This window comes from Canis lupus, unplaced genomic scaffold (genome assembly GCF_011100685.1).
Source record: "Canis lupus familiaris isolate Mischka breed German Shepherd unplaced genomic scaffold, alternate assembly UU_Cfam_GSD_1.0 chrUn_S2261H2461, whole genome shotgun sequence".
Lineage (NCBI taxonomy): Eukaryota > Metazoa > Chordata > Mammalia > Carnivora > Canidae > Canis > Canis lupus.
The window spans coordinates 17,021-33,532 of record NW_023331149.1 but is presented as its reverse complement, the minus strand read 5'-3'; the positions used below and the strand labels follow the sequence as shown (position 1 = coordinate 33,532).

The 16,512-nt window shown below is 41.3% G+C and overlaps 1 protein-coding gene across 1 annotated transcript in view; it reads right to left on the bottom strand.

Annotated features, from left to right (window-relative positions):
• Positions 1-13,620, bottom strand: part of LOC119879069 (trinucleotide repeat-containing gene 18 protein-like) — a gene marked incomplete at its 5' end in the record, with an annotated part of 29,422 nt that extends 15,802 nt beyond the window's left edge. Inside the window, one exon of the mRNA XM_038589528.1 lies at positions 13,313-13,620. Coding sequence (XP_038445456.1) covers positions 13,313-13,620 — 308 coding nt within the window. The remainder of the gene's footprint in view (positions 1-13,312) is intronic.
• Positions 13,621-16,512: the final 2,892 nt, after the last annotated feature.

Genomic DNA, 16,512 nt, shown 5'->3' with positions numbered 1-16,512 from the left:
ATAAGCTTACCAGAGCCATTACTTAGCAGGTATCAGTGGAAATTCTGACTTAATGAACCAGCTATGGGAGTTTTTAAACAATGCTTATCTTTTTAACTCTCCCAAAAGCAGATTGTATAGAGGTCAAAGCCACTGACTAGAGGGGCAGGCACTGGCTTGAATGCCAGCTCTCAAGAAGAAGCTTAAATAATAAATGCCACACCCTCTTGTTAACTCTTGGAGCAAGAGTCCAAGCAACAACGGACTCTTGCTATCCAAGGAGAAGTGTGAGCATAAGTACAAGGAAGATAAAGAGAAAACTAAAAGGCTCGAAGTCAGCCTTCTCAATTTTTGTCTACTTGGCTTTTGCCTCTGACGAGTGGTAGAAGGTAGAATGAAGATCACGGGATTGAGTAAGCAAGAAAATTGTGAGATGGCTGGTGTCCCTAACCTTTCTCCCTGTGTTCTCTTTTGACTTCTGCCTTAACTCCGTATGGAATGTGTAGCTTGAATGAAAAGGGACAAGTGAGGTTACTTTCTGTAATGATCTCTCTTGAGTCAGATTTATGACTGTAAGGTAAGGCACTTGAAGAGCACTGGGAAGGGGGCAGGGGGGAAGCTCTGAGTGTGAATCCCAAATCTGTCACTTAGTACTTATTGTAGATTGGGTAAGCAAGTTGAACTTTCTATGCACAAATTTCTTCCTCTTAATGTGGTGGTGATCTTACAGAGTTGAAGATTAAGTAACAAAAGGTGGGGTTTTTCTGTTTTGTTTTGTTTTTTTGTGTTTTTTTTTTTTTGTACCAAAAGTCTTAAAACAGTTCCTGGGTGATTGTTAACACGATAAATATGCATCAAGAGGGAACTGTATGCTGAGTGTTTTCATACAAGATGGATATAAAAAATTACAACTCTAAGTCACAATGTCAGGGTTTAGGACTGAAAATTGGGCAAATGCAAACAGAAGACATTTGAAATAGCTAATTTACTTTCAGCGCTTATTCTGTTTAAATATTTTCACATCCCACTTAATTTTAATGACGCTAGTCATCTAAGTCAATTTCCCTTCTCTGTTCTTTATTAGTTCAAAATGGCAATTCTCATTTGCCTCTGACAATCTGATGAAAACATGATTTTCTAAAATTCTCTTGAAAATTGGCATTGTGCTGCTTTGATGAATATGTTTTCATTTTCATTTAAATGCACTTCAAAATGGGTGTTCTGACAGATTAGATGCAAAAAGTTATATATTTTCTGTCAATGGCTGTCTTTTACTACCTGTGGTGGTAAAAATACTTCTTCCTATGGTGATAAAAGGATATTTAACATTTCATTTTGTCAAATTACCTGTAGTTAAGTTTCTTTATGGGAGTTTGCGTAAAAGGAAAAAGTAATGTTCTACCAGTTTTTAATAAATTAACCCAATCACCCCAGGAAGAAGTAGATACTCACCACAAATCTTTTCACAGAGGCATCAGTGCTATATGCCTGGTGCCAACATTTGAGATTTCTTGAGCGATATTTTATTTTATTTTATTTTATTTTATTTTATTTTATTTTATTTTTTAAACTACAATTTAAAAGTAATTTTTGTTTCTTGGGTGATATTTTATATTATTTAATTTTTTAAACTACAATTTAAAAGTAACTTTTGTTTCTATAATTTATTATCTGTATACCCATAATAAAAATTATCTTAGTTTGGCTAATAACTAATCAAAGGTGATCTACTTTAAATTGCTATAATTTCCTCCTAATTTTCTATTATTATTTTAAGTATATCTTGACATTCATTTTATTTTTTTTAATAAATTAATTTTTTATTGGTGTTCAATTTACCAACATACAGAATAACACCCAGTGCTCATCCCGTCAAGTGACCCCCCTCAGTGCCTGTCACCCATTCACCCCCACCCCCCGCCCTCCTCCTCTTCCATCACCCCTAGTTCGTTTCCCAGAATAAGGAGTCTTTACGTTCTGTCTCCCTCTCTGATATTTCCCACACATTTCTTCTCCCTTCCCTTATATTCCCTTTCACTATTATTTATATTCCCCAAATGAATGAGACCATATAATGTTTGTCCTTCTCCAACTGACTTACTTCACTCAGCATAATACCCTCCAGTTCCATCCACGTTGAAGCAAATGGTGGGTATTTGTCGTTTCTAATGGCTGAGGAATATTCCATTGTATACATAGACCACATCTTCTTTATCCACTCATCTTTCGATGGACACCGAGGCTCCTTCCACAGTTTGGCTATTGTGGACATTGCTGCTAGAAACATCGGGGTGCAGGTGTCCCGGCGTTTCATTGCATCTGTATCTTTGGGGTAAATCCCCAACAGTGCAATTGCTGGGTTGTAGGGCAGGTCTATTTTTAACTCTTTGAGGAACCTCCACACAGTTTTCCAGAGTGGCTGCACCAGTTCACATTCCCACCAACAGTGTAAGAGGGTTCCCTTTTCTCCGCATCCTCTCCAGCATTTGTTGTTTCCTGCCTTGTTAATTTTCCCCATTCTCACTGGTGTGAGGTGGTATCTCATTGTGGTTTTGATTTGTATTTCCCTGATGGCATGTGATGCAGAGCATTTTCTCATGTGCCTGTTGGCCATGTCTATGTCTTCCTCTGTGAGATTTCTCTTCATGTCTTTTCCCCATTTCATGATTGGATTGTTTGTTCCTTTGGTGTTGAGTTTAATAAGTTCTTTATAGATCTTGGAAACTAGCCTTTTATCTGATATGTCATTTGCAAATATCTTCTCCCATTCTGTAGGTTGTCTTTGAGTTTTGTTGACTGTATCCTTTGCTGTGCAAAAGCTTCTTATCTTGATGAAGTCCCCATAGTTCATTTTTGCTTTTGTTTCTTTTGCCTTCGTGGATGGATCTTGCAAGAAGTTACTGTGGCCAAGTTCAAAAAGGGTGTTGCCTGTGTTCTCCTTTAGGATTTTGATGGAATCTTGTCTCACATTTATATCTTTCATCCATTTTGAGTTTATCTTTGTGTATGGTGAAAGAGAGTGGTCTAGTTTCATTCTTCTGCATGTGGATGTCCAATTTTCCCAGCAGCATTTATTGAAGAGACTGTCTTTCTTCCAATGGATAGTCTTTCCTCCTTTATCGAATATTAGTTGACCATAAAGTTCAGGGTCCACTTCTGGATTCTCTATTCTGTTCCATTGATCTATGTATCTGTTTCTGTGCCAGTACCACACTGTCTTGATGACCACAGCTTTGTAGTACAACCTGAAATCTGGCATTGTGATGCCCCCAGATATGGTTTTCTTTTTTAAAATTCCCCTGGCTATTCGGGTTCTTTTCTGATTCCACACAAATCTTAAAATAATTTGTTCTAACTCTCTGAAGAAAGTCCATGGTATTTTGATAGGGATTGCATTAAACGTGTAAATTGCCCTGGGTAACATTGACATTTTCACAATATTAATTCTGCCAATCCATGAGCATGGAATATTTTTTCCATCTCTTTGTGTCTTCCTCAATTTCTTTCAGAAGTGTTCTATAGTTTTGAGGGTATGGATCCTTTACTCTTTGGTTAGGTTTATTCCTAGGTATCTTATGCTTTTGGGTGCAATTGTAAATGGGATTGACTCCTTAATTTCTCTTTCTTCAGTCTCCTTGTTAGTGTATAGAAATGCCACTGACTTCTGGGCATTGATTTTGTATCCTGCCACGCTACCGAATTGCTGTATGAGTTCTAGCAATCTTGGGATGGAGGCTTTTGGGTTATCTATGTAGAGTATCATGTCATCGGTGAAGAGGGAGAGTTTGACTTCTTCTTTGCCAATTTGAATGTCTTTAATGTCTTTTTGTTGTCTGATTGCTGAGGCTAGGACTTCCAATACTATGTTGAATAGCAGTGGTGAGAGTGGACATCCCTGTCTTGTTCCTGATCTTAGGGGAAAGGCTCCCAGTGTTTCCCCACTGAGAATGATATTTGCTGTGGGCTTTTCATAGATGGCTTTTAATATGTCGAGGAAAGTTCCCTCTATCCCTACACTCTGAAGAGTTTTGATCAGGAATGGGTGCTGTGTTTTGTCAAATGCTTTCTCTGCATCTAATGAGAGGATCATATGGTTCTTGGTTTTTCTCTTGCTGATATGATGAATCACATTGATTGTTTTACGGGTGTTGAACCAGCCTGTGTCCTGGGGATAAATCCTACTTGGTCATGGTGAATAATTTTCTTAATGTGCTGTTGGATCCTATTGGCTAGTATCTTGTTGAGAATTTTTGTATCCATGTTCATCAGGGATATTGGTCTGTAATTCTCCTTTTTGGTGGGGTCTTTGTCTGGTTTTGGAATTAAGGTGATGCTGGCCTCATAGAACAAATTTGGAAGTACTCCATCTCTTTCTATCTTTCCAAACAGCTTTAGGAGAATAGGTATGGTTTCTTCTTTAAACGTTTGATAGAATTCCCCTGGGAAGCCATCTGGCCCTGGACTCTTGTGAGGTTTTTGATGACTGCTTCAATTTCCTCCCTGGTTGTTGGCCTGTTCAGGTTTTCTATTTCTTCCTGTTCCAGTTTTGGTAGTTTGTGGCTTTCCAGGAATGCGTCCATTTCTTCTAGATTGCCTAATATTGGCGTATAGCTGTTCATAATATTTTTAAAATCGTTTGTATTTCCTTGGTGTTGGTAGTGATCTCTCCTTTCTCATTCATGATTTTATTAATTTGAGTCTTCTCTCTCTTCTTTTTAATAAGGCTGGCTAATGGTTTATCTATCTTATTAATTCTTTCAAAGAACCAACTCCTGGTTCTGTTGATCTGTTCCACAGTTCTTCTGGTCTCAATTTCGTTGAGTTCTGCTCAATTTTAATTAACTCTCTTCTTCTGCTGGGCGTAGGGTCCATCTGCTGTTTTTTCTCTAGCTCCTTTATGTGTAAGGTCAGCTTTTGTATTTGGGTTCTTTCCAGTTTTTGAATGGATGCTGGTATTGCGATTATTTCCCCCTTAGGACTGCTTTTGCTGCATCCCAAAGATTTTGAACGGTTGTATCTTCATTCTCATTAGTTTCCATGAATCTTTTTAATTCTTCCTTAATTTCCTGGTTGACCCTTTCATCTTTTAGCAGGATGGTCCTTAACCTCCACGTGTCTGAGGTCCTTCCAAACTTCTTGTTGTGATTTAGTTCTAATTTCAAGGCATTATGGTCTGAGAATATGCAGGGGACGATCCCAATCTTTTGGTATCGGTTCAGACCTGATTTGTGACCCAGTATGTGGTCTATTCTGGAGAAAGTTCCATGTGCACTTGAGAAGAATGTGTATTCAGTTGAGTTTGGATGTAAAGTTCTGTAGATATCTGTGAAATCCATCTGGTCCAGTGTATCATCTAAAGCTCTCGTTTCTTTGGAGATGTTGTGCTTAGAAGACCTATCGAGGGTAGAAAGAGCTAGATTGAAGTCACCAAGTATAAGTGTATTATTATCTAAGTATTTCTTCACTTTGGTTATTAATTGGTTTAAATATTTGGCATCTCCCACAGTCGGGGCATATATATTGAAGATTTTTAAGTCCTCTTGTTGGATAGATCCTTTAAGTATGAGATAGTGTCCCTCTTCATCTCTCACTACAGTCTTCGGGGTAAATTTTAGTTTATCTGATATAAGGATGGCTACCCCTGCTTTCTTTTGAGGACCATTCGAATGGTAAATGGTTCTCCAACCTTTTATTTTCAGGCTGTAGGTGTCCTTCTGTCTAAAATGAGTCTCTTGTAGACAGCAAATAGATGGGTCCTGCTTTTTCATCCAGTCTGAAACCCTGCCCCTTTTGATGGGGTCATTAAGCCCGTTCACATTCAGAGTTACTATTGACAGATAGGAGTTTAGTGTCATCATGATATCTATTCAGTCCTTGTTTTTGTGGATTGTTCCACTGAACTTCTTCTTAATGGGGAATTTTAAGAGTCCCCCTTAAAATTTCTTGCAGAGCTGGTTTGGAGGTCACATATTCTTTTAGTTCCTGCCTGTCTTGGAAGCTCTTTATCTCTCCTTCCATTTTGAATGAGAGCCTTGTTGGATAAAGGATTCTTGGTTGCATGTTCTTCTCATTTAGGACCCTGAATATATCCTGCCAGCCCTTTCTGGCCTGCCAGGTCTCTGTGGAGAGGTCTGCTGTTACCCTAATATTCCTCCCCATAAGTGTCAGGGATTTCTTGTCTCTTGCTGCTTTAAGGATCTTCTCTTTATCTTTGGAATTTGCAAGCTTCACTATTAAATGTCAAGGTGTTGAACGGTTTTTATTGATTTTAAGGGGGTATCTCTTTATTTTCTGGATCTGAATGCCTGTTTCCCTTCCCAGATTAGGAAAGTTTTCAGCTAGGATTTGTTCAAATACATATTCTGTCCCTCTGGCCCTTTCGGCGCCCTCGGGAACCCCAATTAAACGTAGGTTTTTCTTCCTCCAGCCGTCGTTTATTTCCCTTAATCTGTCTTCATGGTCTTTTAATTGTCTGTCTCTTTTTTCCTCTGTTTCCCTCTATGCCGTCAACTTGTCTTCTATGTCACTCACTCATTTTTCCACCTCGTTAACCCTCGTCCTTAGGACTTCTAGTTTGGATTGCATCTCATTTAATTGATTTTTAATTTCTGCCTTATTGGATCTAAATTCTGTAGTCATGAAGTCTCTTGAGTCCTTTATGCTTTTTCTAGAGCCACCAGTAGCTGTATAATAGTGCTTCTGAATTGGCTTCCTGACATTGAATTGTAATCCAGATTTTGTAACTCTGTGGGAGAGAGGACTGTTTCTGATTCTTTCTTTTGAGGTGAGGTTTTCCTTCTAGTCATTTTGCTCAGTGCAGAGTGGCCAAAAACAAATTGTATTGGGAAAAGAAGAAAGAGAGAGAAAGAAGGAAAGAAAAGATAAAAAGAAAAAAGGAAGAAAAAAAGGAAAATAGAGAAGAAAAAGAGAAAGAATAAGAAAGGTGAAAAAAAAAGGGTGGGGGAAGCAATCAGAAATCAAAAAGAAAAAAAAACAACACGGGGGAGTATCTTCTGATTCTGTATACTTGATGTCCCTTGACTTCCCCTGGAACTTGTCCGTCTAGCTGGTCTTTTGGGGAAGGGGCCTTTTGTGCTGATTTTCAGGTGTTAGCACTTGGGGGAGCTGCTCTGTCCCCTGCCTGGTGCAGGGCTCAGGGGGGGTTGTTTACCCCGTGAGGCCGCAGGAGGAACAACCCCAGCGGCGGCAGCAGCTCTGGAGCCCTGGAGTCAGCCCCCGCAGTAACTCTGGAGCTCTCTGTCTGCAGGGCCTGGAGGCTCTGGGGGGGCCGCTGAACTGCTCAGCTCGGGGCAGGAGCGTCCTTGCTGTCCTGGGCCCTCCCGGCCTCTGCCTGTCCCGGGAGAGGCGGGATCCTGGGCTGTGTCCCGGCGCCTTGTGCTCTGGGGCCTGCGCTGTTGGATTCGGGCTCCCGCCCCACAGCCCCTCCGTGGAGCCTCCCTGAGCCCCCCGAGCTGCTCCGGGTCCCGCCGTGCGCGCTGCAGCCCTTAGGGAGCTCGGTGCACTCTCCCGGGGCACAGGTGTCTGTTAGTGTCCCCCGGAGCCCGAGGCCATCCCCGCCCTCCTGGGTCCTGCTCCAACTCCCCGCGAGTCCCTTTCCGCCCGGGAAGGTTGGTGCAGCTCCTGCTCCTCCAGGACGGGGCTCTCCTGTCCTGGGGACACTCGCCCCGGCCTCAGCCCGGCTCCTCGCGGGGCCCCTCCCTCTTGAAGGCCTTTTGTTTCTGTATTTCTTTATCCCCGTCTTCCTACCTTGATAGAAGCGCGAACTCTTCTCCCTGTAGCTTCCCGCTGTTTTCTCTTTAAATCTCAGGCCGAATTCATAGATTTTCAGGATGATTTGAAGGTTATCTAGGTAATATGGTGGGGACAGGTGATTTGGGGACCCTACTCTTCCGCCGTCCTGCCCCTCCTCCGACATTGATTTTCAAGGCAAAAAACACTAGAGCTGAATCAGTGAAATGCATTTCATGATAAGCACGATTGAGACATATGAGATAATTATAAACCCAAAATCATTTCATAGAGGAAACATTTGGAAGCATATTATTAAAAATAAATTTAAATATATACTTGGTTTGTGAAAGGCTTATGTAAACATAACTTGAACACACTTAAGGAGAAAAACAGAGACAAAAACAAACTTATTTTTATGACCACTCCATAGAGGTTGAGTCAAATACGTGTTTCAGTAACAGGCTAGTATTAAAAAAAAAAAAAAAGTAAGAAAGAAAAAAATTTGCATGGAAATGTACACAAAGAGTTTACTATTCACTCATCAAATGTATATTCTTCCCCCAAAACAACAATATTAAGTTGCTATTCGCTTCGTTCTCATAAACAATGAAGGGATAGCAGCAGTTCTTTTATATTATTAAAGAAATGGATTCTTGAACTCGGGCTTACTTGAGGAAAAACTGCAGTTTTCTTATTCAGAGCTAGTTGTTCCCTGAAATTTTTTCTAGAGCTCTTGGGCCCAGACAAAGAATGGGAATGCACGGATTCAAAATTTCCGGGCTTGAGTCCTTGAATAGTTTTTTTGCCATTTCCTACACCCCCCTAGGCTTCAAGGATGTCTTTTCTGACTAACACTCCTTGAGGCTTTTCTGTTCCTTAACTGAAGAATGGCAACTACTTTCCCTCTTTCAAAATGTACAATCATTTTCCCAATGAGGAAGCCACCACCACTGTCATATCACTATCCTCTGACACGGAAGATTGTAAAACTTTTCTTCTTTATAGAATTCTTCCCCATAACTCCTACTACCAAGAGGACTCTCAGACGTTTTTCTTTTTTTTTCTTCTTCTCCTTCTCCTTCTCCTTCTCCTCCTTCTCCTTCTCCTTCTCCTTCTCCTTCTCCTTCTCCTTCTTCTTCTTCTTCTTCTTCTTTTTTTTCTTTCTTCGGTTTCACTTAATGTTTTCATGTTGGGGTCAGCCAATGTCGTCTGGAGTTCAGAGGGAACTACCAAGTCTTTTTCAGAAGGCTTTGATGGAAAATTGGGAATGGGCACTCATTCGGGCCCAAATTGGCTGTTTTTTTCTTTAAAATGACTTACTGGTTTCTTTGTCAATATTTTGGCTTCTTTTCATGTTTGCTTACCGATAATAATTGCTCCACACCATAATGTGCTTGCATTATAATCATAATCATAATCATTAATTTACTTGTCCTTAGAATAATTTTCTTCCAAAGCACTCTTTAATGACTTGACTTCAACAACATTCTGTATTGCATCTTTGAAAGCTTTGATAGCAGATTTTAGCATCCTTTTCACTTTTTATGAAAGACAGTGAATTCTGTGGAAGACAAAGCAAAACTTGGATTTTGGGATCTTTAGACAGATAATATCTCAAAGAAGAAAGAACTCAGGCAAACCAAAAGTTTATTTGGGATCGTGAGGAATTTGAATCGGGGAGACACAGATTCAGGAGGAAAATGAAATGTGCTCCAAGCGAAAGAAGGGTTTATAAGATGTTTTGAGAACCTTATGATGGACAGGCTTGTATAAGTTGTTTTGGAAAAGTTAGGATGGACATGGGAAAAAATAATTAACATTGATCTACATAGGCCAGGATACTATGCTGATTGCTAGGTTGGAGTATGGCAAAATAAGCCTCATTCTGAGACTTCCAACAGGATGTGCTGTTCGTGGTTGGCATTCTAAAAGTTCACGTTCCATCCAAATATGGATAAGCATAAGACTAACCTGACCAGGGGCCTGCCGGCTCCAATTTACGGCCCCCTGACGTTCTTGACTTCATTTCGGATGTTTCTGTTCACGGTATCAATGTCACTCCCTTTATTTAACAGATGAACACCTACAATTACTCTTGGTGTCAAAGTGGTAATGACTGTTAAAGTGGAAGAAGATTCCAAATATCTTAATTTCCGGTGCTCCTTCCACTGGATCGTACTGCTTCTTAAGGATTTCTTTATACCAAGAGTTAATCATTTAAAGAAGGAGAAGGAACGGGGAGGAGGGAAGGAGGAGGAGGAAATGAAGCAGTTTCCTACCTTATTGTTTTCCTTCTACAGTTGAGCCTTGAAAAACTTGAGTTTGAACTGTACAGATCCACTTATACACAGATTTTTCTGTGGATGTACAGTCCTGTAAATGTGTTTTTTCTTCCTTATGATTTCCTTAATAACATTTACCTTCCTTGACCTCACCTTATTACGAGAATACAGTATACAATAGATGTAACATACAAAATACATGTTAACCAACTGTTCATGTTATTGGTGGGGCTTCCAGTCAACAGTGGTCAATTAGTAGTTAAGTTTGGGGGGAGCCATATGATACATGGGTTTTCCACTAGGAGGGTGTTGGTGTCCCAACCCTTGTGTTGTTCGTACCAACAGTACTAGGATTTCTTAATTTTCCTCAAATGTCTAAGATGCCTGAAGGTTCTAGCCCAAAGTCTATTCTTCTCTCTTTGTAAACTCTCTGAAAATTCTCATTCACTTCATTACCTCAGTTGTCAGTTGTCACCTCCTGCCTCAGAGGTTTATCCGCAGCCCTCTTATGGCTTTAGCCACTCTTCAAATTCCACTTTCTGGGAACAAGCACCACCACAAATGTCAGCAAGCGAAATGTAAACAAGATTTATAAAGTGTCAAAGAAAACATCCAAGTGCAGACATCAGTAAGGAGAACGTCATTGACGGAGACTATACAGTAAGAGCATGCACAGACCATTGGATCCCTAAGTGTCTTAAGGGCAGGCAGGAATTTTCAGGGAGGAGCAATCAAGACCACAAGGAGCCAGGTGTGGGGAAGTGGGATGAATAGGTGGCATGATCAGACAGTTGAGCAACATGCTTGTGTGTGTGTGTGTGTGTGTGTGTGTGTGCATGTGTATGGGTGTGTTTTCTTTTTGGTCCTTATTCTTGGGAAGGGCCATAAAGGAAGAGCTGTTTTATGTTCTAGTGCCTTGCAGAACCTCAGGAGCAAGTCAGAATTCAGAGGGGAGGAGAGAAGTCCAATTAAGTTTTAGAGAAGTCACGTGACAGGGCATTTTGTTGATTGGTCAGGGAGTACAAGCAGGGCAGTTAATCTCTCATTAAATAAAGAATAGGGATTTAGAATCTCTGTGTCTAGACTCGTCAAGGGTAATTAGGGGGAACATCTCAAAACTTAATCTAAGTCTTACAGAGAAGGCTTGCTCTTTGCATCGAGCTGTTTCCTGGAATGCAAAAAGGTAGGGGGGAATTTCTTAACAGCTGCTGTTTTCTGAGAACACAGAGATCAGGTAAAATTGAACACTGCCAAAACAAAACCAGTCTTGTTTTTTGTTGTTGTTGTTGTTGTTTTAACCTCATGACACTGTTTCACCATCCTACCTTCCCTGTTCTCATCAGTACAATTACGAAGAGCTCAGCAGCTCTGTGACCAGCATACACTCGGAGCATTTTTCAAGCGATTGCTGTTGATCACACAGCACTCCAAACTGATGCAGGGAAGCTACCATACGTGCTTAGGCTAAGTGACAGGCATTTCCTTCTTCTCCATCTCCTTCTTGCCGATGACTGTTTTATCTAGAATAACCCTTAACTTTGGAAGGCTATTATCATATCTCTAGGAGAAGATCAAATCCAAAATACTTTTCTATCATCAGAAATCTCTCTCTACCATGTCAGCATCCTCATGCTGCTCCCTTTTTGCTTTTTTTTTTTTTTTTTCTGGCCTAACTTCCTTAGTTTCTCAAATCCTTTTCACTGTGCCTTCAGGAATGGCCCGTTGACACCAACTCACTATGTGTCCCAACTTCCTCTCTGTGTTCCCTGTCCATCAAGGACATTGCTGGCACCAGGGACATTTTTGACAGTGCTCTCCCACGGTTCCTCACATGGACACTGCTTTCTCCCCTACACAGTGTACCTTCAGCTTCAATTGTGCCAGGGCGGAAAATGAGAGAATTCTCTTGGAATATTCATCAGGTTGATATTACATTAATAAATAAACTCAAGGGGCACCCAGGTGTCTCAGTGGTTGAGCATCTGTCTTTGGTTCAGGTCGTGATCCCAGGGTCCTGGGATGCAGGACCCTGCAGGGAGCCTGCTTCTCTCTTTGCCTATGTCTCCGTCTCTCTCTGTGTCTCTCATGAATAAATAAATGAAATGTTATAGATACATAAACAAACAAACTTAATTCATGGATAATTAATGTCTTTTTTGGTGTTAAATCTATATATGCCAAAATACTGAAAGCATTTTCATTTTTTCAAGTCTCCTTTTGGTTTCTTCAGAACCAATTTAATTTTTCTCATCTAACTTACTGCTAGTTAAGTGTATCTAAAGGTATTTTATGGGGTGCCTGGGTGGCCAGTCAGGTAAGCATCCCACTCTTGGTTTCAGTTCAGATCTGATTTCAGGATCATGAGATTGAGTCCCAAGTCAGGCTCTGTGTTCAGCATGGAGTCTCCTTGAGATTCTTTCTCCCTCTCTCTCCGCCCCTCTCCCCTCCTCCAGTGCACATGCGTGCTCTCTCTAAAAAATAGATAAATCCTTAAAAATAAAAATAAAGTTATTTTACTTTGCTGTTCTAAATGGGATATATTTTTCAATATGTTGTCTAGCAAAAAGCTTTTACCTGTGAAGATTAATGATTTATATGTTAATTTTATGTTTAGCTTAAACCACAATTCTTGTTCTCTTGATATATTTACCTTGGCTAGCTGTGTTAGCCAATACCTCAAATAAAATGTAAGTAGTAATGGTAATAGTGACCATTTTTGTGTGTTTTTTTTTTTCAATTATAGAAGGAATATCCCATTTCTTCTCTGCTGAGTTGTTGGATTTTAAGTCACAGTAAACATTTTTGTAGTGTTAATAGTAACCCGTTTTAATTTTATCTAATCATTTGAAAATCGAGACTAGACGTTAAATTATGAACGGGAGGAGCACACTGGCGGAAGAGTAGGGTCCTCAACTCACCTGGCCCCACAAACTTACTTAGAGAACTTTCAAGACATCTTGAACACCTATGAATTCAACTTGAGATTAAAGAGAGAACAGCTGGAAAGCTACAGGGAGAAGGGTTTTCACTTCTAACAAGGTAGGAAGGTAGAAAAAAATAAAAAAGAATAAAATGGGGGAGGGGAACTGCAACGAGCAGGGCTAAAGCCAGGGGCGAGCGCCTCCAGGACGGGAAAGCCCAGCTCTGGGGGAGCAAGAACTTTAAAAATCCGAGCTGGATTCTTCCTGGATGGAAAAGTGCTCCCCAGGGATGTCGGGCAGAACTGTAGGGGGGGGGCAGGGAAGCCTCCAGATTCCTGGGGTCCCCCGTAGAGGAGGGGCGCCTGGGGGAAGGCTCACCGCAAACTGCGGGCTGGTCTCGGTAAAGGGCTGGAGCGCAGCAGCCCCGGGAGCACCTCGGCCAGGGCGGGGGGGGTGGGGGGAGCCTGCGGTGCTGCCCGCGGAGCTGACTCCAGGGCTGGAGAGCCGGCCGCCGCCCTCCTGCTGCTTCCTCCTCGTTCCCCTGAGCCCGGGAGGGGGGGCCCGCGGGACCGAGGCCTCGCCGGCGAGCAGCGCAGGCGGAGCCGGCACCTGGCGGGGGGGCGGGGCGTCTCCCCCAGGTGCACGCACCTGAGAGTCAGCGCGGCAGGCCCCGCCCCCGGAACCAGCTGGAAGGACAGGGAGGAGCAAGGTCTGGACCAAGCCGGGCTGGAAGGCTCCAGGACTGATGGAAAATAGTATATAGAACTAGAGGTTCCATTTTTTCTTTAATTTCTTTTTCCATTACAGCTTGTTTTTATATCAGACTAAAAATTTCTAATATTTTTTCTCTTTTCCCACCTTAAGTACAATACTTTACCAGCTCCTCATTTTTATTTTTTTTTCCTTTTTGACTTTAATATTTCTACAATTAAATGTCTTACATATATTTTTAATTTCTGGATTCCCTTCAACAAATTCAATTTAATCTGGGTAGACATACAAGATGAATGTATTTGTTTTGTTTGTTTTTTTTTTTTTTTTCTGCCTCAATTTGTTCTACAATGGTGGAAGTTAATACCTTCTAAAACATGACCAACATACACGCAGAACCAAGTGGAATACCATGTTGGCTCATTCTGTGAGATTTTATTCTTCCTTCCTTTTCATTGTGCCCGCCCCCCCCCTTTTATCTTGTTTATGTTTTGGAGGTCAATGTTTGCACTTTCTACAAGTATTGCTGGTTTATATAAATTTGGGATTGAACGTACAGAACAAAATACATATAGAACCAAGAGGATCACACTCTAGGACCCCTTACATAGACTACATTTTCTCTCCATTACCACTTCAACACCACCACAATCCCCCCTTTTTCTCTTTTTTCCACTTTTATTTACTTTTTTTTCTTTCTTCTTCTTTTTTTTTTTAAGATTTTATTTATTTATTCATAGAGATGCAGAGAGAGAGAGAGGCAGAGACACAGGCAGAGGGAGAAGCAGCCTCCATGCAGGGAGCCGAATGCGCAACTTGATCCGGGTCTCCAGGATCACGCCCTGGGCTGCAGGCGGCGCTAAACCACTGCGCCACCGGGGCTGCCCACTTTTTTTTTTTTTCTTTCTTCTTCTTTATCTTTGGGTTTTGGCTTATTTTTACTACTTTGTTTTAAAATTTGTTTTTCACTTTAGTGGTCCTTTTGTTTTATTTTGTTCTGTTCTTCTTTTTCTTTTTTTTTTTTTAATTATTTATTTATTTATTTATTCATAGAGACACACAGAGAGAAAGAGAGAGAGAGAGAGGCAGAGACACAGGCAGAGGGAGAAGCAGGCTCCACGCAGGGAGCCCGACGTGGGACTCGATCCCGGGTCTCCAGGATCACGCCCTAGGCTGCAGGCGGCGCTAAACCGCTGTGCCACTGGGGCTGCCCTGTTCTTCTTTTTCTTTTATTTTCTGGTCTCTGACCTCTTTGGAATCAACCAGGGTGTATTTTACTTAGCTCACGGTTGATATGTTTTTTAAAGATTTTATTTATTTATTCATGACACACACACACACACACACAGAGGCAGAGACACAGGCAGAGGGAGAAGCAGACCCCATGCAGGGACCCTGATGTGGGACTCAATCCTGGGACTCCGGGATCACGACCTGGCCAAAGGCAGGTGCCAAACCACTAAGCCACCCAGCGATCCCCCCTGTGGTTGATATTTTTGACTCAGCCCACTCATACACCACTCTGCACTGGAAAAAATGACTAAAAGGAAGATTCACCACGAAAGGAAGAACGGGAAACAGTACTCTCTGCCACAGAGTCACAGAATATGGATTACAATTCGATGTCAGAAAACCAATCAGAAGCACAATTATAAAGCTACTGGTGGCTCTGGAAAAAAGCATAAAGGATTCAAGAAACTTCATGACTGCAGAATTTAGATCTAATCGGGTTGAAATTAAAAACAGACTAAAGGAGATGCAATCAAAACTGGATGTCCTAACTGCTAGGGTTAATGAGGTGGAAGAAAGAGTGAGTGACATAGAAGACAAGTTGATGGTAAGGAAGAAAGCTGAGGAAAAAAAGAGAAAAACAATTAAGAGCCCATGAGGAAAGGCTTAGGGAAATAAATGATAGCTTCAGAAGGAAGAATATACGTCTAATTGGGGTTCCAGAAGAGGCTGAGAGAGAGACAGGAACACAAAGTGTATATGAACAAATCATAGCTGAGAACTCTCCAACTCTGGGGAAGGAAACAGGCATTCAGATCCAAGAGATAGAGAGGCCCTCCCCACAAAACCAATAAAAACTGTTCAACACATCAACATTTAATAGTGAAACTTGCAATTTCAAAGATAAAGAGAAAATTCTAAAGCATCTCGAGACAAGAGATTCTTACCGTATATGGGGAGAAATACCAGATTAACAGGAGATCTCTTCACAGGAACCTGGCAGGCCATAAAAGGGCTGGCATGACATATTCAGGGTCCTAAATGAGAAGAAAATGCACCCAAGAATACTTCATCCAGCAAGGCTGGATTCCATTCAGAATAGAAGGAGAGAGAAAAAGCTTCCAAGGTAGGCAGAAACTGAAAGAATATGTGACAACCAAACTGGGTCTGAAGGAAATATTAGGGGGGATGCCGTCAAAGAAAGAGGGAGCCCAATGACATAATCCACAAAACGGGGACTGAATAGGTAATATGATGATGACACTAAATTCATACCTTTCAATAGCAACTCTGAACATGAATGGGCTAAATGATCCCATCAAAAGATGCAGTGTATCAGACTGGATAAAAAAGCAGGACCCATCTATTTGCTGTCTACAAGAGACTCATTTTAGACCTAAGGACACCTCCAGCCTGAAAATGAAAAGGTGGAGAACCATTTACCATTCAAATGGTCCTCAAAAGAAAGCTGGGGCAGCAGTCCTCATATCAGATAAAATAAAGTTTATCCCAAAGACGGTACTAAGAGATGAAGAGGGACACTATAGCATGCTTAAAGGATCTCTCCAAGAAGAGGACCTCACAGTCATGAATAGTTATGCCTCTAGTGTGGGAACTGCCAAGTATATCAATCAATT